The sequence below is a fragment of the Diplotaxodon limnothrissa genome, linkage group LG4 (genome assembly GCF_057381915.1).
Source record: "Diplotaxodon limnothrissa isolate DT_005_m linkage group LG4, D_limnothrissa_male_GT1.1, whole genome shotgun sequence".
Lineage (NCBI taxonomy): Eukaryota > Metazoa > Chordata > Actinopteri > Cichliformes > Cichlidae > Diplotaxodon > Diplotaxodon limnothrissa.
This window is the reverse complement of record NC_140599.1, coordinates 20,297,674-20,318,805: the sequence shown is the minus strand read 5'-3', so window position 1 is coordinate 20,318,805 and position 21,132 is coordinate 20,297,674. Positions and strand designations below refer to the sequence as shown.

Sequence of the window (21,132 nt, the reverse complement as noted above, 5' to 3'; positions counted from 1 at the left end):
AGTGTTTCTGCAGTAGGGTTAACCACAGAGGCTTTTTTTTTTTTTTAGATGAATATTTTATATAAATTAATAACTTGTTTCCTTTTATCAGGGGCTGATGCAATAAAGTGGAAGTGACTGGATGCCTTAGTGGTGGGACCTTCCATGTGCCTTGATTATTTATGGACCTCTGGTTTAAACTGCACCAGTGTGTGTGCAAGACAGGGATGGGGAACTCAAAATCTTGTCTTTTTGAGTCTCAGGTTTAAGTAGCAGCTTTACTAATATTGACCTGTGACTATTTCATGGATTCAGTGCAGCTGCTGAATAGATTACCTTCAGTGTCATTAAAAACACTGATAATGTTACTTAGGACAAAAACACATCATAGTTAATCAAGGCCGTTTTAATAAGGTTAAAGTTTTACCCAGTTATGATACAGCAAAACTGTTGGTAAATGCATATATTCTTGCATCTTTTGGAAAGTTTTGTATTAGGCGAAATTGTATATGCATTATGAAAACAATCTTGCCATGCTGTTTCATCACTCATTCAATCAATCTTGCTTCCTGCAGCCTTTCTGACCTTGTAAATAACATAAACATAGATGAATAACATAAATACATAAATACTGAAGACATGGAACAAATCTGCGTCATGTCATTTATGTTTATTCTTCAGAGAACTTCCTTTTGGAAAGTTGTTTTTTTTTTAAGTTTGGTGTTTATTTATATAATTTTTTATTTTAAACATAGCTTTGGAAGTAAACCCAGACTCTTTTTGTGCTGTTTTATCAAAATTGTGTTGACATTCTGACAAAATGGTAAAGAATCTGAGTGTTTTCAAAGAACACATTTGCTTGTCATACCTAACAGTTGCTGTTAGTTTTGTTTTGTCTTTATGTATTTGTTTACCAACGTTATTCCTTTTACATTTTTCCTAGCTGGGTTTTTTCCCACATTCAAACAAAACTAAATGTCAGTGTTTCAATATTTAGTCTTTCACTCACTCCTTATTTTTACATGTCCACTAAGATCCTATAGTCAAACATCCAGCCACTTCCGGCACCTCTGCAATAACACTAGCTCTTCCACCTTTTCGCACTTACCCTTACTCATCCTCTGACTAGCATCTGTTTATGTTCAGATCTGGTTCCACTCACCTCCTTTTGTTCTACTTACCTTCTCTTCCTTTTTTGCTTTTTTTTTTTTTTTTTTTTTACCTTAATCGACTTTTGTTTTTAAAACTTCTACTTATTGTTGGACTTCTCCTTTTTTGTTTTTGTTCCTGACTGTTCCCAGTCTATGCCTTCTGGCTGACTTCACCGTCTCTGAAAGAACCTTTTCTACCGCATCTTCAATAGCAGGTAAACTATTTGAACTTTTGCTCTAAACGTATTGTTTATATATCTGCCTATTCCTAGCCATTTTGTTGTTTGATTAGAAATTACAATTTATCTTTCAGTTTTTCTTTGTGGTCATGGATGATTTTGTGAGAAACAAACTGACTGAATGGGATCTACAAAAGTGGATGGATAAATTTGAAGGTAAGGTATACCTATGCATCACTGATGAGCACAGATTTTGTACAATAATAATGTGATGTTTAACATGACAATTTGGCAAGCGAAAGGTCACTGGATTGTTTCCAGCTGGAGATTTGGGTCTGTATCAGGAAGAGCATATTGCCTAATGAAGCATTTGGAGCCACCCACTGCGGCAACAACTTGTAGCAAGAGAGTAGCCAATGAATACTGAAAAAGAATCTGTTAGTGTAGACATAAATGCTGCAACTTTGTTGAGCAGCAAAGCAGGTAATTTTCCTACTGTACTGGAGTAGTACATATGCACCAACGGCAACACATTGGTACATTTTATACAAATCTCGATAATAGTTATGATAGTTACTTTTCTGTAGCATCTTGTAGGTTGTTAATTTAACAGAGAAAAGTAAAATATAAATTAATAAAAGAAAACACAAATGACATGCCTTCAATTCAAAGAGCCAATGTATTAAATTGCCCCTGTGAGGGCAAATTACACTTTAACAGCTGTGTCAATAACTAAACTCTCCTTCATCATATGCATATGTGTAGTAATTTTAAAATGATTTGCACTTCTGCATTACTAAGATTTAAATTTTTAATTACAGATGAAGAAATTACACAGGAAAGTTTATATGAACTTAATGATGAACTCATTGATAAGTTGATTCCAAAAGTTGGACCAAGATTAACGTTCAAGCAGAAATTAAAGCAGTTAAAGGTAATTGTACTTGTGTTGTGTTTATTATGCTGCTCTCTTTTTTTGCTTGTTTTCTCTTTTTTTTCTCTTAATAGGTGATCAGCGAGATTTTTGTTTTTCTTTTTAAGTACCCTTTCGCACTGTCCCTCTTCATTCTGTTTTTCTTTTCTTTCATCTTTCTTTCTGCCTTTCCTATCCCCTAACCATGTCTGTCCCATCTGTAACAACTGAAAATAAAATAAATAATAATAACAAATGTTGATCAAATGGACCAATACGGCAAAGCTGTGATGATCCACTTGGTAAAGTAAATCCGTTGGGTATCTTTGTTGGCCTTCAGACAACAATTCTGACAGCTAAAGAACCAAACGGGACAGACACAGAAATAAATAAATAAATAAATTTTAAAAAGTAATTGTACTGCATGTAATTAGTATTTCTAAAGTTGTCTGTGAAGGTTCTCAGTCAGTTTATTTCTAAAGTTATTTTGCATATTGTTATATTTGGTCTGATAAATCTCAATTTCTGTGAATTTATATTAGAATTGGATTAGTATATGCAAACACACATTAACACAAAACTATTTACCTGGAATTTTTTGTTCTTACTAGGAAGAACAAAACATAAATCAGGAAACAGTCAATTTGTCTGTTCAAGTAAGTTAAATACAATTTCATTTAAATGGCCAAGATCAATAATAGCAATTACAGTGTTTCAGTTACTTTGCACTATTAACAGGAGCAAAAAGAAGCACCTGATATAGATCAGGTAAGATTTATATATAATTAAATTCCTATATTTGATTACATAATTTTTCATGCATTAAATATGTACATTGATCCCCAGGTTTTGGCATCCACAAGTGATAAAGGTAAGATGTATGCCTTTATTACCTATATTACAAGTATTAGCAGTATTTTCAAGACAACAGTGTTTTCACTTGGACAGAATAATACCAGTCAGTTTGAGTATTAAATTTCACTCCTGAGCAAATCCCATTTAAAATTATTTATTTGTACATTTTTATTTTTATTTTATTTTATTTTTATTCAATTAGGAAAGAGAAGGTTTGAACATCCAGACGAGTCCAGCAAGTTGCAACCACCAGCTAAACGACAACGTAGCTCCCAACCAAGACCATACTTGGGTATTTCTCTATAAACAATGCCATTTAACAAAAATGGCATTTTTTTCATTGGTTTATTGGTGTAAAAGTATGTTAATAAAATAGAATTTTTAAGAGGCAACGGCTCGCATGCCACATATACCATAATTAAATATTTAATGTTTTTGCCAAGTTCCCATATTATGAGCATGATACATAATGTTCAAACATTTTTCCTCTTTGTATTACATTTTGTATTGACTAACATTGGAGCCGAGGAGCCTGACTTAGCTGGGCTTACTACAAGACACCATGAGCTCAGAACCAGTCATCTTGAAGGGGGCTGGAGTGTTCAAAACCGGAGTTACTCTTGCTGAGACTGGCAGGAGCTGAACTACTCCAGTAGCTTAGTGAGATGTGGTTGGCAGGGCCGAGTTACTCATATTTCCCCAGTTCCAGCCCATGGGTTGGTTAATGGGTCCTGACTGTCTCCTGGCCTCTCTTTCTCTGGTGTACCTCTTCAGGTGATTAGTGAAGGCTATGAGTCTTTGCCTAGCAGTTTATAAGGCCTTGGGCATGGGTAGCTTGCTATACTTTTTAAGCATCCCTTTCTTCATCACACCTTTCTGCAGCTCTAATAATTGGCTAACTTCCCTCTGTGCTGCCTTGACCTTGGCATGCACTTCTTCTAGTAGACTGTCAGAGGATACGTCTTATACTCTTGGTAATCAACCATGGAGGATCCAGGTTTTCAGCGTAGCCACAATCTTTTCTTTAAGCTCAGCTGCTCTCGTACTCAATCCCTTGAATACACCTGTTATTCTTGGAGCTCTGTGAGATCTGGTGATCATAAAATCCCCTCTGACCTGACGTGACCTGTCCCACCAATACCATAGCATTTGTGTTATACAGCATCAGTCTTGAGTTGTGGTAGCAGTTACTTCTCTTGGTTGCTGGAACAATGAGATACTTGTTGTTTTATAATTAGTCTAGATGCTAGATGTACAGCTGTTGTTTGGTTAGCATATCTTAGTTGCACTGCAATGTAACATGTGACAATTAAAAGCCGCAGTTTAGAGATTAGGTGGCATATCATCAAAGTAGCCATTCATTTTACCGGAATCCTTGAATTTCTCCCGAATTATGTCCTTTCATCTATTTTCTTACCGTGGTAATGTCACCTTTCTCCATCCCTTCCTCGCTCTTTTGTGGACTTCTGTCCCTCCTGTACTTCTCCTTTGCTGATGCTAGTAACATCAGCCTCCTGTGAGTGTGAGGGCTTGTTACTTGTTGGTGTCGGTGTTGTTGTTGGTACCACCGTTGATGGCGCAGCTGCTAACGTGTCAGTTACCTTGACATATTTTGTTGCATTTATTGTAAGTGGATTTTTTTTCTTTTTCTCTCTTAGCTTTTCAGGTTCATCTTTTCACCACTTCTTCCACAATAAACTCTGTTCTACAAGGTGTGTGAGTGCACAGCAAAGGTGGAGAGGGCCTGGTTGTGTTAAGCGATTTGATTGGGTAAAACAGTGTCAGTTAATGATAGCAGTTAATTAATGAATAGGCAGCTGTCAGTGTTTGTGTGGATGGTCCACAGCAGTCATTGGTCTAAAAGCACATTGGCAAAACAGGCAAATGTCTGGTATGCCAGATTACCAGTCAAGCCCTGGTGGGCACTGAAGGTGGAGGGATCAGGTTTGGGGAGGAATCCTGTCATTCATGGTTTTGAGCTTGTGGGGCTCGAGAATCAGCTGGCAGTTACTGATAGGCCAAGTGGAATGTAGATCTGGCAGTAGCTGAACGAAAAACTCCGAACTGCCAGTGCAGAGGAGAGTCCAGCTATTAGATGAACCTTTTGAGTCAGGAATGAAAATGCAGCATTCGTAGTCATCACAAAACACTGTACCATCATTTTATGCTGTCAGAGATATTTGAGGTTGCACGGGAGTTTTCCAAACCAATCTATTTGGGGTTTTTGGAATTCGAGAAGGTATTTTATCCTGTGAGAAAAGAATGGAGTGGCCACTCAGGAAAGCACTTTTGCTTCGAGTAAAATATGTCTTTGGGTCCTGTTCACAAGTGAGAGTGGAGTGAGAAATTAGTGATATGGTGAGATGGTCATTCAGAAAGGACTCAGAGAAAGGATCATTGGGATGGTTTCACTGGTTTATAGCTCCTGCTAAATAATTATTTACTTCTTTGCTTACAGAAGCAATCGTGCTGTCTGATGTAAAAAACATAATGAAATTCGTCCATGCCAGACTACACGAAAAAGACAAGCTCAGTGCTTTCCTGAAGTGAGTATTACGTTTCCATATTCTTTGTTGTGTCTGTATAGCCATGTTAGAAAGCTATGTTTGTTTGTTTGTTTGCTAGCAAGTGATTCTAGAATCATGAATAATCATAGTAACATGGACATTCATTCCTTATTTAATTTGTAAGACTCAAGACCTCCATTGTTTGGGAGCACATGAGCTGTCTTTCATTGTTGGGGGATGTTCATTACAAGAAATAACAGTTTTCTTTTTGCTGAGCCTACATGAACCTACATTTTGTGCTAGTATTCACCAATGTATTTCTTGACTGGTGAAGTATTTTTACTATTACTTACTTTATTAGTTACTTTAAAGTTGTATTGCTGACAGACAGGTTAAAACAGAAAATGAATTCTTCCAATGCTTTAAGTGTGGATCACAGTTAGTCTCACTTGGGTTCGATTTACTTCTGCCAGACTTTTATTCTTGTGAATTTCTGGTAAGTCTGTATAGTACAGCTACTTTTATTTGCTGTTTCTGGTATCCACAAATTAGAGGTAAAAATTTAACTCTTCCTCTCATTTAACAGGAAAAAAATTAGGGATTTGGAGACAGACAAGAGGGAGCTGGTTGGTGTCTTTGGTAAAACTGGGGCTGGAAAGAGTTCTCTGATAAATGCCATCATTGAAGAGAAGAACCTTTTGCCTTCTGGAAGTGTCAGTGCATGCACCTCAGTCATGATCAAAGTGGAGGCTAACATGCAAGGCTCTAACTATGAGGCAGACATTGAGTTCATCACACCAGAGGTAAATTAGTTTTAGCTGCAGAAATATAATTTCTTAGTATTCTGGGTTTAGGCCCTTGTTGGTTCATCCTGGATAGTGGTTTTGACAACTTCTTTGTGCTTAGTGTACAATGCCAGGGTGCTGGATTTGTCATTATACCCTCCATGTATGGTAAGAAGCATTCTTGTCTAGATTTCTGTTTGTCTTCTTTTGCCTCTATTGGTCCTTGAGGCCCCTGTGATGTTTATTGAGGCCAGTTTAGGGAGATTGCTGTGGTCTGCTCTTAGCTCCACTAGCCACTGAGCATTATTGTTATGTTGTCCTTCTTCCATTTGCTCTTCTAGCATTGCTCCATCTCCAGGCTTAGTGGGGCTGCTGTTCTCATATTCTTCCCGTGCCACTTAGCGTACACCTTGGAAGGTTTACTGAAGAGCATCTGCTTTCACCCTTCACATCTTCTAAAGTTCTTCTCTCAGCCCTTGGAATTTCTCAAGCTTCTCGTTTTACTTCTTCCTAATGACATCATATCTTGATATAGTTACATCTATCACTACAGCCAGTCTTTTTGCTCCATCTCCAGAATTGGTGGGGCTGCTGTTCTTATATTCTTCCAGTGCTACTTAGCGTACACCTTGTATGGTTTACTGAAGAAGGACATCTGGCTTGTCCTCCTGGCCTCTATCTTTCTGGTGTACCTCTTCAGGTGGCTAGTGAAGGCTATGAGTCTTTGCTTCAGGCATGGGTAGCTTGCTGTACTTCTTAAGCATCCCTTTCTTCATCACACCTTTCTGGAGCTCTTATAATTGGCTAACTTCCATCCTTGCTGCCTTGATCTTGGCCTCTAGTCTCCTTTTTCATGGAGGATACTGCTTCTTGTGGCCTTTTTTTTATCTTGTATCCAAGCATCCCAAAGATCACTGCTTCTGTGGTGTAGATCAACTGGTTGGTTTCAGTGATGGTCATAGTAAAGATTATCCATAATGCTGCATTCAGTTCTTCTAATAGACTGTCAGAGGATACATCTCATACTCTTGGTAATCAACCATGGAGGATCCAGGTTTCCAGCGTAGCCACAATATTTTCTTTAAGCTCAGCTGCTCTCGTGCTCAATCCCTTCAATACACCAGTTGTTCTTGGAGCTCTGTGAGATCTGGTGATCATAAAATCCCCTCTGACCTGACGTGACCTGTCCCACCGTTGCCATAGCATTTGCGTTATACAGCATCAGTCCTGAGTTGTGTTAGCAGTTACTTCTCTTGGATGCTGGAACAATGAGATACTTGTTGTTTTACAATTAGTCTAGATGTTAGTCTAAACAGGTTTAATCAGATTGGTAAAGCTGTTGTTTGGTCAGCATATCTTAGTTGCACTGCAATGTAGCATAAAGCCACACTTTAAAGATTAGGTGTGGCATATCGTCAAAGTAGCCATTCATTTTACCGTAATCCTTGAATCTCTCCCAAATTATGTCCTTTCATCTATTTTCTTACCATGGTAATTTCACCTTTCTCCATTCCTTTTTCACTCTTTTGGGAACTGCTGTTCCTCCTGTACTTCTCTATGGTGGATGCGAGCAACATCAGCCTCCTGTGAGTGTGAGGGCCTGTTACTTGTTGGTGTCGGTGTCAGTTACCTTGACATATTTTGTTGCATTTATTGTAAGTGGATTTTTTTTCTCTTTCTCTCTTAGCTTTTCAGATTCATCTTTTCACCACTTCTTCCAGATCTGACAGTAGCTGAACCAAAAAGTGGGGGGTTTTCAATGAGTCCATGAAGCAAGACTGATCGAATGTGAGAATTAGAGAGATTACTTTGTGTAAGGTTACTGAGACAACTGGGGTGGATGATATTCTCCTTTATTTTTCTCAGGGATCTGTATGTGGTGCGGCTGTTTTGGTTGATATGCTTCTACAATGTCACATGGAGGTGGGACAGTGCAGTTAGACTGACAGACCAAGGTGGTGGACTACCGCCGAAAGGTTTTTGCCAGTGTGGTGCTAGGCACAGTCCAGCTATGAAATAAACCTTTTGACTCAGGAATAAAAATACAGCCATCGTAATCATCACAAAACACTGTACCAGCACTGTATGCCGCCAAAGATATTCTAGGTTGCATGGGAGTTTTCCAAACCAATCTATATGTGTTTTTTGGGATTCACCAGGGTATTTGATCCTGTGAGAAAAGTCTTTTGCGTCAAATTCAGATTCGGACTCGGATTAACAGTAGAAGATGGATGGATCCATAGGTTTATAGCTCTTGCTAAATAGTTGTTTACTTCTTTGCTTACAGAAGCAATCGTGCTGTCTGATGTAAAAAACATAATGAAATTCGTCCATGCCAGACTACACGAAAAAGACAAGCTCAGTGCTTTCCTGAAGTGAGTATTACGTTTCCATATCCTTTGTTGTGTCTGTATAGCCATGTTAGAAAGCCATGTTTGTTTGTTTGCCAGCAAGTGATTCTAGAATCATAAATAATCATGGTAACATGGACATTCATTCCTTATTTAATTTGTAAGACTCAAGACCTTTTTACTATTACTTACTTTATTAGTTAGTTTAAAGTTGTATTGCTGACAGACAGGTTATAACAGAAAATGAATTATTCCAATGCTTTTAGTGTGGATCACAATTAGTCTCACTTGGATTCGATTTAAGTCTGCCAGACTTTTATTCTGTATAGTACAGCTACTTTTATTTGCTGTTTATGGTATCCATAAATTTGAGGTAAAAATTTAATTCTTCAGCTACTAAATTTCTATAATTTTTTCTGAGATAGCATCTAAAAGATTGAGTTCTTAGCAAAAACAAAAGCTATAGAAACGTGAAAAGCATTGTGATGATTATTTGTGTAGTCAGTTGGATCAGTTAACCCATATTTACAATCTTATTTAACAGGAAAAAAATTAGTGATTTGGAGACAGACAAGAGGGAGCTGGTTGGTGTCTTTGGTAAAACTGGGGCTGGAAAGAGTTCTCTGATAAATGCCATCATTGAAGAGAAGAACCTTTTGCCTTCTGGAAGTGTCAGTGCATGCACCTCAGTCATGATCAAAGTGGAGGCTAACATGCAAGGCTCTAACTATGAGGCAGACATTGAGTTCATCACACCAGAGGTAAATTAGTTTTAGCTGCAGAAATATAATTTCTTAGTATTCTGGGTTTAGGCCCTTTTAATAAAACTGAAAAGCATTTTTGTTTTTAAGGAGTGGAAAGATGAGTTGTGGTCATCTCATCAATTTCTTGGGGATAATGAAGACTGTGAAATGGATGTTGATAATGACTATCATGACATCAGTGAAAAGTTTTCAGCGCTCTATGGAGAAGAATGGAAAGGAAAGTCCTCTGAAGATCTCATGGATGGAAAATATTTCAGAGAAATTCCAGAATTTCTCCAAGGCAGGAGGAAGATTTTGACATGTGAATCAGTAAGACATCACCGCTCTATTACTTACTGACGCATTCTTGCAAGGGTGATGTATTCAGGATGGTATAATTTACATACAGCTTTGGTTTCAGTAATCCTCAACTGTGCAACTTAACTAGTGTGCCCAATATACATCACATGTATGAGATCATTGTCCACTAACTAAAAATCTGTTCTATTTTGTTATATTATCTGTCATTAGTTCATAGTTTCTTTTTAGCCCTGTGATGGACAGGCAACCCTGTCCAGGGTGTAACCCAATTTGCCATATGGCAACTGGAATAGGTCTGTGCCCCCTTGTGACCCTAGATTGAATAAGTCGAAGAGAATGAATGGATGGATCTATCAACTTTTTCTATTTGAAAAGTTGGTTCAAAATTCAAGTACAGCTGAAGTATGTGTGTTTTTTGAGTCATTTTAATAAAAGTTGTCACATTTCAGGATTTTACTGCTGTTAAATGTCACAACAGGTCAAATTTGATCTGACCAGTATCTAAGGGTTAAATTACACCAAAACAGTCCTACTCTGAACAAATGCAAATCTGTACTTGCAATGTGCATTGTTTAAGTTGAATTTAACTTTGGAGAAGAGGACAAGGTGCAAGAACCCAGACTTTAATAGTCTGATTCTGGGTTATGATTTTACAATTTGCAACACAGTGAATGTGTGAAATAAATTAGGCCCACAATCCCATTTGTGCTCCCAATGTGATGCACTGATCTGGTATTAAAACCAGAGATTCTTACAAGGCTCCTATTTGGGGTCTTCCTAACATCAAAGCTGGTTGGGTTCGTAAGGAGTTCACATTTGCTTTAAACACAGGAAAAACATGCAAGTAAGTAAATATCTTAAAAATAAATGAAATATTTATTTTTCTTCTGTGTGCACTGTTTTTTTAAAAAAATGTGCTTTTCTGTCATATTTTCTGCTGCTCTAATGGTTTAACTTGTAAAACACCTGTAGTGCTTAGAGTAATGATGTCTTACTTTTTTTAAATTATTGCAGGCTAAAGAACTCTCTGCAAGATGTGTCAAATACACAAGAAGTGACTCTAAACAGGGAAATGATAAAGATGTAAAGAAGTGGTACTGGCCTCTAGTGAAATGTGTGACTGTCAGGGTGCCAAACAATGATTTTCTCCAGCATGTCACACTTGTGGACCTTCCTGGAAATGGTGACCGTAACAAGAGTCGAGATAAAATGTGGAAACAAGTAATTTATTCACATATTCACTACTGTCTATTTTTAAATATGAAGTTTTGATAATAAGTTACTTACAGTTGAATTATAATATTCTTTCAGATTGTTGAAAATTGTTCTACTGTGTGGATTGTAACTGAGATTAATAGAGTAATCGCAGAAAAAGAAGCCTGGGAGATCCTGGAAAGTGCCAGCAGCTATATTGGAAATGGTGGCGAGTGTCGACAAATCCTATTTATCTGCACTAAGTCAGATCACATTGAAGATTCAGATGATCAGTAAGTACGTTGTGACACAAAATGTGTATAGCTGCACACCCAATTTTGGAAAAGCTTTAGGTGTCAGACAGATGCCCCACAACAGGCTCTAGAATACTTCGGTATACCATAGAAGTTCAAGGTCAACTTAATAACTTCAAGCTACCAGTGACCAGTTCCAGTGGCTGTAAAATGAGCCCCAGTTTGCAATCCTCATGGTGCCACCTTCTTTCCAGAGAAGTGAGGTTTTCCCCTTATAACTCTTCAAACAAGCCATACTTGTTTAGTCTTTGTTCTAACCATATCATTGTGAACTTTGACATTTAGAATGCTAACTGAAGCCTGTAGAGCTTGACATGTAGCTCTTGATTGTTTTTTGTATTTCCCCGAATTTCACTGAGAATTTCAGTCTGACCTTCAGGTGAATTTTCTTAGATGGCCACTTATAGGATTGTCTCAACAACAACGTCTGCTTTTAAAGTGGTGCTCACTCGTTAATTAATTGATCAAGTGCATTTTATCAGCAGTACCTAGCTGTTACGTACCCAGTGAGGGTGCACTTATTGCTTACTTTAAAAGGGTCTAGTTAGAGACTCCCCCTTACTGTCCAACTATATGTGCAAATATCTTTTCTTCTAGTTCAGCAGCTCAACGCCGGGACCTCATAGTTAAAAGAAACATGCAAGTCAAAGATGAAGTGAGGAAAGAATTCAGCAGGCTACACAAAATTAAGGTGAGCAAGCTGAAGAAAACTAACACAACAACTCTTTTTAATGTTAAGATTGTGTTCAAATGAAATCCATTTTCCCCAGAAACACTTCACTGTTGACCATTTCAAGGTCTTCACAGTGAGCTCCAGAGAGTTTCTAAAAAAGAAACGCTTAAATGCAGATGAAACTGGTAGGTAAAGTCTCCTTAAATGACAATATTATAGCTAAGAATTTTTTTTTTTTTTGCATTTTTTAACTGAAGCAAGAGTGAACGATTGGATTTAAATCAAAGTATGCACAGTCATGTAAAATTTCAGCATTCAAATTCCTTTTAACAGAAATACCCAAACTTCAGCAATTTTTGCAAGATCTCAATGACTGTCACTCAGAGACATTCAACTTTGTGTCTGGAGCTTATGGGATTCTGTCTTTGATTCAAGGGGCCAACTGCAGAGGAGTGGTAAGTGGTAATAAATACTCAGATTTGTGATTAATATGTTTTTAAAGCTGTGTTTATTGAAAGTAAGTTTAGTAAAGTGTGTTCAGTTTCACTGGAAAATGACAAGGTGCACATGAAATGTGAATCTTAAAGATTTTTAGGAAAGCGCAACAGCAAAGTAAAAATACAACATTTTATAAAGCAGAATAAAACACAATTTTCAACTGCTTGAGAAAATAAAAGAAATTTACTCAGAAGGGAATTTTTAATCAAAGAATATTGGTATGATGTATGTTTTTAAACAGTTTCATTAAGTCCTGAAAGCATGTTGTAAGTGAGGAGAGGGCCAGTAGAACAGTTCTTGCTATTGTGTTAGATATTCTTACATTCTTAGACATGAATAAGAAAGTGCCAGGATAGCACTTCTCTAAGATAAGTTGCAGGTTGTGAATAATCCAATATTGGATGTTGCGTTGAGTGAGTAGTTGATGAATTAGTAATTTTGAATCTCAAAGTTCTGTCCAAACAAACCAAAAAATATTGCCCATACCTATTCCTTAATCTGAAATGCTGCTTTTTTTTCTTTTTCTTTTTTTCGCTTGTATTTTTACTTTTGACTCGTTTGTGAAGCTCTTTTTAAAATTGATATAGTTTGATAAAAATTGTAACATGTTCTTTTTTTTTTTTTAATTTATTTTAGGCTAGCGAAAAACATGTGTGTGGAGAACTTGAGAGAACAATGAGCCAACAACTTACGCAAGTCGCAAAAGCAATGGCAGAGGCCTATAGGACTTTTGAGAGATGCCTTAGCGAGGGAGTTGAAAGCTCCATCTGTTCATATGGACAAAAACTGAAGACCTTCTTGTATTATGTATGTATAAGCTAGCTCCATCAACACAAGGAACTTTGCATTTTATATGATTATGTGTTAAAATGTTCTCTACTTTGTTTCAGAGAAAGAAGGGTAGTGCTTTTCACGGGACACTAAAGCGTGTTGTTCAGAGTGGTGGCATCTACAAACAAAAAAAAGGGAAGCAAATAAACATTAACATGATGTTAGCTTCATACTTGATGGACAGCATTGATGAAGATTTCAGAAAGACCTTCCCGTAAGGATACACATTATATACCACACCTTTTTACAAATAAAAACATGAAATGGATATGTAAAAGTCAGTTTTAAAATAAAAAATTCTACTTCTGTCTGTTAAAAGCATCCTGTTTAAATGTTTCAGAAATGAAGTTAAATGCGGCGCATTTAATGGTGTAATTGAAACATTTTCACTTAACACCGATTTTTTGAATAAATACCACAAAGATGTTGAACTGCAGCTGAGATTTCTCAAGACAGAGGTAAAAGATTAAACTTCCCAATATTAGTGAAAACAGAAAAATAATGATTCATATATATATATATATATATATATATATATATATATATATATATATATATATATATATATATATATATATATATATATATATATATATATATATATATATATATATATATTATTTTTTTTTTTTTTTTTTTTTTCTAAGGAGGAAAAAATCAAGGCAAAACTCAATAAAATCATCCGGACGCAGAAGAAAGATGTCTACAACAGTGTGACACAGAAAATTAAAGAAATTATGGAAGAAAGCTACATCAGTAATAAAGAGATTTATAAGTTGCCACTAAAATACATTTCTTTTTATCATGATTCTGCATCAAAAGTCTGACAGACGTTTTATGTCTTACTCTAGAGGCCGCAGCATTCAGAGGATCAGGCACACTGAACAACATGAGGGAGACTATTGAGAGACATGTGCACTCAAATAAGAGCATGTTTGAGCAGGCGAAAAATACCATGTTGGAGAAGCTGAATGCCTTGATGGTTTGTTATATTTTATATTTAAACATATTTATATTTGAACACAATTTAAACCATACTATTGCACATCAATTTTCCTTTGTCCAATATTCACACCTGCCTTTTTCTGTTTGAGTGATGAGAAATGTGTGTTTCCTTGAGTACTTTCCTCAGTCCTAGCAACCTCTAACGCATCTTAAGTTATGTTTTTAAAATGTATTTCTCACTGGTTCTTTGATAAGTGATTAAAAGTTTGGTACTATCTTAGCAATACATCCTAGAGACGCTGCAGAAAACGATGATGGAATCAATTGAACTCTCACTTAAGACTGATAACTGCTCACTTCCAGGTAAACATTTCTAAAGACAATAAATACAACTTCAACTTCACCAAAACCTGAATATCTTATTTTTAATATTTTTGACTTTTTTTTGTTTGCTTGTTTTAGATTTTTCAACAGAGCTTTCAATGGTGAAGGAAAATTATGACAAACTTGAAAATAGCGCAGTCGTCAGATGAAGAAATGTCACTAACTGAGGGAATATCAAAAGGCCATATTTTGACTAGGAACTGATTCCACAATGTTACTAATGAGATTCTCAATTTCAATATTGTATTTGTTTTTTAAACATACAAATTTCAATACATATTTTAAGCAAATATGATTTCCATTCATGTTCCATGTTATGTTATGATTTTTAAGTGTATCTTTTCCATAGTTTTTGATTCTTTCAAGCGTATGTTTTGTTTTCAATTTTAAATTTAAGTGTTTGTTTTTACTATTATTATTATTATTATTATTATTATTATTGTACCAACAACAGTTTCTTTTCAAAATGTGTCCTACATTCGTTCTACTTAAACACACTTAATGCAGTTCAGAAATCATGTCTTTGGTAACATCATTACCAAAGACATTATATTGTTGTGTTGATGTATTTTCTTTTTAATCTTGCAGCTTTTTGCAATTTTTTTTACTTTTGTCAGTAATAAGCAGAGATTTGTAGAGATTGTTTTCAAAAGTGTGTGAAAGAGTGAGGCAAGTTGGTTACTGTCAGTGGTAGCAGTGAAATTGTCCTTCAGTTAAAAGCAAATAAAAATGTATGTTCTCAGAAGAAGTTTAGTTAAAAAAAATAAAAGCATGTAACCACAGAGAAGATGCAGTGATGTGGTGGAGGACATGCAGAGGGTGTGACTGAAGAGAATCCCAAGAATAGAGTAAAATGAGGCAGATCTGCTGTGGCGACCCCTAAACAGAAGCAGCTGAAAGAAGACGATAGTTTCACATGTATCTTCCTTTTCAACAATTGCTCTTTATTTATCTATGTTGTTGCAATTCTCTTACAAAAGTCAGTAAGGTTTTAGAGTAAGTGTCCAAGTAGAACAGTTATAACAGTTTTGGCAAGTTTCTTTTAATATTTTTTATTCATTGGTCACAGAGCTGAGACATACTCCACAATAATGGTCTTGAATTAAAAGTTTTTAAGGACAAAGATTTACTTATTGTACGATGATGGTTCATATCAATGACCACATGAGAAATGTTGCAAAATAGAAGAAACTGTTAAACTACGACGAAAATGACATCATTCAGCTATTTGCAACATTTTTTTATTTGTTTTTAGTTCAATCTGCTCTAAATCTAAAGGTGTGCATGTGTTTGATATTGTATACTGTTCAATAAAACATTAGTAAAGGTGCAAATTGTGAGAGGGTAACTTTTGTTGCCAACCTTCTTTTTGTGTTATTCTTCCAGAAAAGGTTAGTTTTACATGAAGAAATTTTTTTTAAATCAAGATATACCACAACTTCACTTCAGAAATAAGGGCCGAGAGATTTCAAAACAGAACTGATCCAGGCCTTTTAGTGTTTTGGGTGTGGACTGTTTTCCCTGCTTCGTTTGATTCTTGTGCTTGTTTTCATGTCTGAAGTGGAGGACAGAAGCAGAGGTTAATTATGTGTACGAGAAACAATTTGCTTAATGCAAATTTTCCTGTACCTCTGGGAAGTTTTGCATTAAGTAGATTTGTGTATGAGAACAAAATGTAAATGGAAAAGTGGCAGGATTTGATCTTTAGTTCAGTTTCATTTTCTTTTAATCAGAAACTGAAAGTCACTCAGTCTTGTTGTCATTTCATTAAGAACATGACACCTTTTTGCCCCCAGCAGATTTTCTTATCTATGGCGTTATTTTTGTGCCACTGTTCTGAGCGTAGTAAAAAAAATTTGCAGGCACAAGTGTTGCATTTTGAGGAGAAATTTATTTTGAGCAAAGAAAAGCTAAATTTGAGTGAACAAAATTCACTGTTGCGTGCAAAAAATTTATTCCGGTGTTTGCTATTATCCACACACACACACACAGAATAGCAGCCCCTTCTGCTCAGTTTTTGCATTTACGCTTGCTCGCAATGTGTTGCTCGCGTTCTCAACATTTCTGCCAGTGTGCATTCAACTCTTTCTGCACACCCTTATATTTGTGCCACAAAACCAGCCAATCTCAAACTTGGATGCAAAAAAATCTGATTGGCTGTTTTGGTCTCCAATCAGCTCGAAATGATGAGATGCAATATCCCACAATGCATTTCCTCCAAAACTCAAATGAGGCAGTGGCAGAGGAACGCATAGTGGCGGAGTTTGAAATATTACTCTTTCTGGATCACAAAATAAACTTTTAAGATATTTTCATGCGAGAATGTTGCTGTGTAAACTTCAAATATCTGCTCAATTTATCAAGACATTACATATTTGCAAAAGTGCTTTTTCAGACCATCTCTGAATCGAGGAGGGGGCCTCTTCCGCCATCTTACAATGCTGTGATTGCAGCCATTCCCCAACTCTAAATATTAAATTAAATAACTGTTAAAGCCACAGATAACTTTTGATGATTATACTGCTGTAATAAAATCTGTTTCTTGGCAATAATTTTTATAAGCTGTCTTGACAATTTAGCAATTATTAAAGCTCACTGGTGGTTTCATTGTTTATTTTGCTTCCTGTTGGAGTCACACATCTGGATTTCCCAGCACAATGTGATGTAGTTTTTATATTATTTTGTTTTCTTGCTTCCTAATCTGTACTGATTGTAAAAGAATGTGTGTAGTTGATATTGTATACTGTTTAATAAATCTTGAGTGAAAGCAAATATTTATTTTAGTCATAAGATGGAAACATATTTATTATAACCTAGATCTTTTTGCCCTAAACCCACCAAAAAATTGCATTTCAGGACCAACATACAGTGGTGTTAGAACGTGTTTGCTCTCTTCCTAATTTCCTATTTTTGTGTTTGTCACACTTCAGTGTTTCAGATCAGCAAACAAATTAAAACATTAGAAAAAAATTATACAAGTAAACACAAAATGGACATACAAGAAAAAAAAACATATCATGTTGGGGGCAAATACTTTTTCACATCACTGTAGTTTGAAACAAGATCTTGTTTCATAAATGTTTGTTGTTTGTTTGTTTCATAAATGCTTGGTTTTATACCCCTGTGACCATGTAAACTCATACAATGTGACATGACCAAAAGCTATACAGCTTCTTGGCTAAAAGCCAGAAATGTCAATCTGCTTGTCATGGTCCTGATTGTTACCCAGTGTTTTGTGTTTAAGTTCTACTTCCTGATTATTAGTTACTCATGGTTTTATTCTCTTGATGTTATTTGTTGTTCTGCCTTCTAGTTTAAGTCAGTGTCTTCCTTGTGTTCCATGTGTCATATTCCTTCAGTCTGTCTCTCAGTGTCAAGTCCGTGTCTTTGTGGATTGTCTTTTGTTTCCAGTTTTATTTTGATAGTCCCAGTCCTACATGCAGTGAGTCTAGTTTTGCTTCCCCTTCTCTCATTAGTTCTAATTTCTCCCAGGTGTGTTTCCATCCTGTCTCCAGTTCCCTGATTATTTACCAGTGTGTATTTAAGCCCTGTGTTTGCTCTGTGTGGTGTTGTACCCTCTCTTTGTGCTGTGGTTCTCTCGTCATGTTTTAAGCCTGTGTTGCCTTGTGTTTAGTTTCCAGTGCCAGTTTAGCTTGGATTTCTGTGATTCCTAAAATCAGACCAAGAGTAAAGTTTATAAAGAGAATATTACAGGTAATTTAAAAAAAAAAAAAAAACAGCCAAATCCTGGAATATAAAGCCATTAAAATTTGCCTAATATAAACATGTTTCACACACATGAAGCCATTCATAGATCACTCCTAAAAATTATTTTGCTTGGTTTGCTCCTCTGATGCTGTGACAAGGCCACTTCTCCAGAATTGCAAACCATTCAATGGAGAATTTGCTGGTGACTGGTGTTTACACCCTGGCACAGTGGTGTAACAAAGCTCTGTATCTGTGAGGTCACAGCGATATGATGAAATGAAACAAACATCAAGATTAACAAATATGTTTGTTGAAAATGTAAGAGAGGCTGAAAAGAACACATCAAAGTACGGAGTAAAATAAGTATCCTTGCTTTCCAGACTTCCTTTGTTTGACATTGTGTTTCCTTGTGTGGATTTGTACCCGAATATTTGCACTCAGTTTTAGTTGGTGTGTGTGTCTTTGGTTAAATGCATGTAGGTACAACAACAGTCTTTACATGTTAAGGCCTGCATCAGCAATGAGCACATCTATATAGTCTTCATAGCTGCTGTTGATATCCCAGGATAGGGATACCATATCATTTGCACAGATAATAACTTGTTTGCACGCATAATAAATGGTGTTAGTGGTGGTTGTGCAAGAGGTCATTGGTTTTGAGGAAAATTAGGAGCGGGTATTCAACAGGGGCAGAGCATGGGGGTGGCTTACTGGGCTTAAGCCCGGGTTGTTTTGTCAGAAGCCCGGGGTCTTTTGGAGTGTAATTTTTTTCATAGTTAGATGTCTGGCTGACAACTGTATAAAACAAAAAGTACACACAATATTCGAAGCACATAGTGCACACTGTGGGAATTTACGACTGTGCGTGAATCCCCCCTGATATTGGTATGATCCGAGCTCAGGCACTAAGCGACTGAGCGAGAGGGCGGGGCAGCTGCTGCCAGCAGTGAGTGCGCTGTTGGAGAAACGGAGCCAGCCATACTAAGGAGAGCTTAAGTTTGACCAGGTACCAAAGCAAATCATTCGTACCGTACAAATAATGTAAATATGACGGTGCATCACGAAAGATTGATATCAAACTGATCACTTGACCCATATTACGTTACTTGGTCTTCAAGTGAATCAACAAATGGCGAAATGAAAAGCCGAACAACAACAATGCTGTTTCTTAGCTTACATGTGTGTTTATTTCATATTTTCAGTTGTTACCCTCCACGGCTAAATAAATCGGTTTCAGTAATGCACTGATATACAAGAATGGACATAAGGAGCTTCTTTCAAAGAAAAAACTCTGGTAGTATTTTATATATTATGCTTTGTATGTTGTTCAGTATATTTCTATGCAAAACAAGAGGAACTTCAATACACAGCAGTATATTCACAGTTTAAACCATCTATTTACATACACTTTATGGAAAACACAAGAACATTTTTTTACTGTACAACATCAATTTAGAGTAAACTTGTTTTGTTTTGGTTAAATAAATATTGAAATATCTTTTGAATTAGTTAAATGTCAGAATAAAGAGAGACAGAGCTGTCTATTTTTTATCACTTTCATCAAATTTAGGAGTACATATACACTAAGTTTATTGTTAATTAATAAGAAAACTCCAGATGATTCCATTCTGAGCTGAAGAAGCTTCTGATAGGTTAGTAGAGTCCAGGTGAGTAAACTGGTGGCACACCTGTGGATGCATATAAGGCAAAACACAGAGCCTGTTTCTGTGACATGGGAAAATCAAGAGATGTCAACCACAACACCAGGAAAAGAACTGTGGAGCTCCATAAGTGTGGCTCAGTTTTGCATACAATTTGGTGCCATTTGCAATTAAGAAATACAGATAATTTCTCTCCTTACTCTTAAAGTTAACAAATATGTTTTTTATATTTATCAATCTAAAAAAATAAACATTTAGTCTGATTTGATGTTACAATTAAAAAAGTGTTTGTGTTTTGATCTGAAGAGTACATAAATATGTGGTTTCAACTGTATATTTGATGATTGTCAGCACAAAGAGGGAGAGAGAGGAACAGAGAGAGAGAGAGAGGAACAGAGAGAGAGGAACAGAGAGAGAGAGGAACAGAGAGAGAGGAACAGAGAGAGAGGAACAGAGAGAGAGGAACAGAGAGAGAGAGAGGAACAGAGAGGGAGATGGAGAATGAGGACAGAACAGAGATGAACAAGAGCAGGTGAGACACACATGTTAGTCAAATGGTTGTTTACCAAAAGTATCACCGTATCATAGGTCCTCATGTATCTCGTACCTAGTGTTTCTTTTTAGGTTTGCTATTTTTCAAATTCTACATTTATTAAGCTTGAACATTTATTAGGCTTGTTTGCACAACAAGGCTAAATAATTATATAAACTTTTCTCAATCTAAATAGTGGACTTTGGTAGAATTAAAAAAATAAGTGTAGTGCAGGTCTATAATGATTTTTAGTGCTGCTATCATCTAGTTCTGATTTTGGTTCTGTCTTGGTTAAATGGTAAATGGTAAATGGCCTGTATTTATATAGCGCTTTACTAGTCCCTAAGGACCCCAAAGCGCTTTACATATCCAGTCATCCACCCATTCACACACACATTCACACACTGGTGATGGCAAGCTACATTGTAGCCACAGCCACCCTGGGGCGCACTGACAGAGGCGAGGCTGCCGGACACTGGCGCCACCGGGCCCTCTGACCACCACCAGTTAAGTCCTTAGTCCTGATTTTGAACTGTTGTAGTCCTGTTTTAATTCTGATCAGTTTTGGGTCTGGTTGAATTGGGGTTTACTCCTCGTGTCTTGATACA

The 21,132-nt window shown here is 36.4% G+C and overlaps 1 protein-coding gene across 2 annotated transcripts; it reads left to right on the top strand.

The window, feature by feature from the left end:
• Nucleotides 1-1,458: 1,458 nt before the first annotated feature.
• Nucleotides 1,459-14,772, top strand: LOC146633698 (nuclear GTPase SLIP-GC-like). 2 transcript variants are annotated; one of them, XM_085352432.1, is made up of 20 exons: nucleotides 1,459-1,525; nucleotides 2,131-2,249; nucleotides 2,961-2,990; nucleotides 3,069-3,093; nucleotides 3,280-3,369; nucleotides 5,536-5,623; nucleotides 9,265-9,481; nucleotides 9,572-9,793; nucleotides 10,799-11,005; nucleotides 11,096-11,271; nucleotides 11,890-11,983; nucleotides 12,063-12,150; nucleotides 12,299-12,420; nucleotides 13,100-13,270; nucleotides 13,354-13,508; nucleotides 13,635-13,752; nucleotides 13,942-14,050; nucleotides 14,146-14,276; nucleotides 14,521-14,602; nucleotides 14,702-14,772. In XM_085352432.1, the coding sequence occupies exons 1-20, from the start codon at nucleotides 1,459-1,461 to the stop codon at nucleotides 14,770-14,772; spliced, it is 2,382 nt and encodes a 793-aa protein (XP_085208558.1). The 2 variants fall into 2 exon arrangements, with proteins under 2 accessions (XP_085208558.1, XP_085208559.1); XM_085352433.1 differs by lacking the exon at nucleotides 2,961-2,990 and having other exon boundaries at nucleotides 2,131-2,243.
• Nucleotides 14,773-21,132: the final 6,360 nt, after the last annotated feature.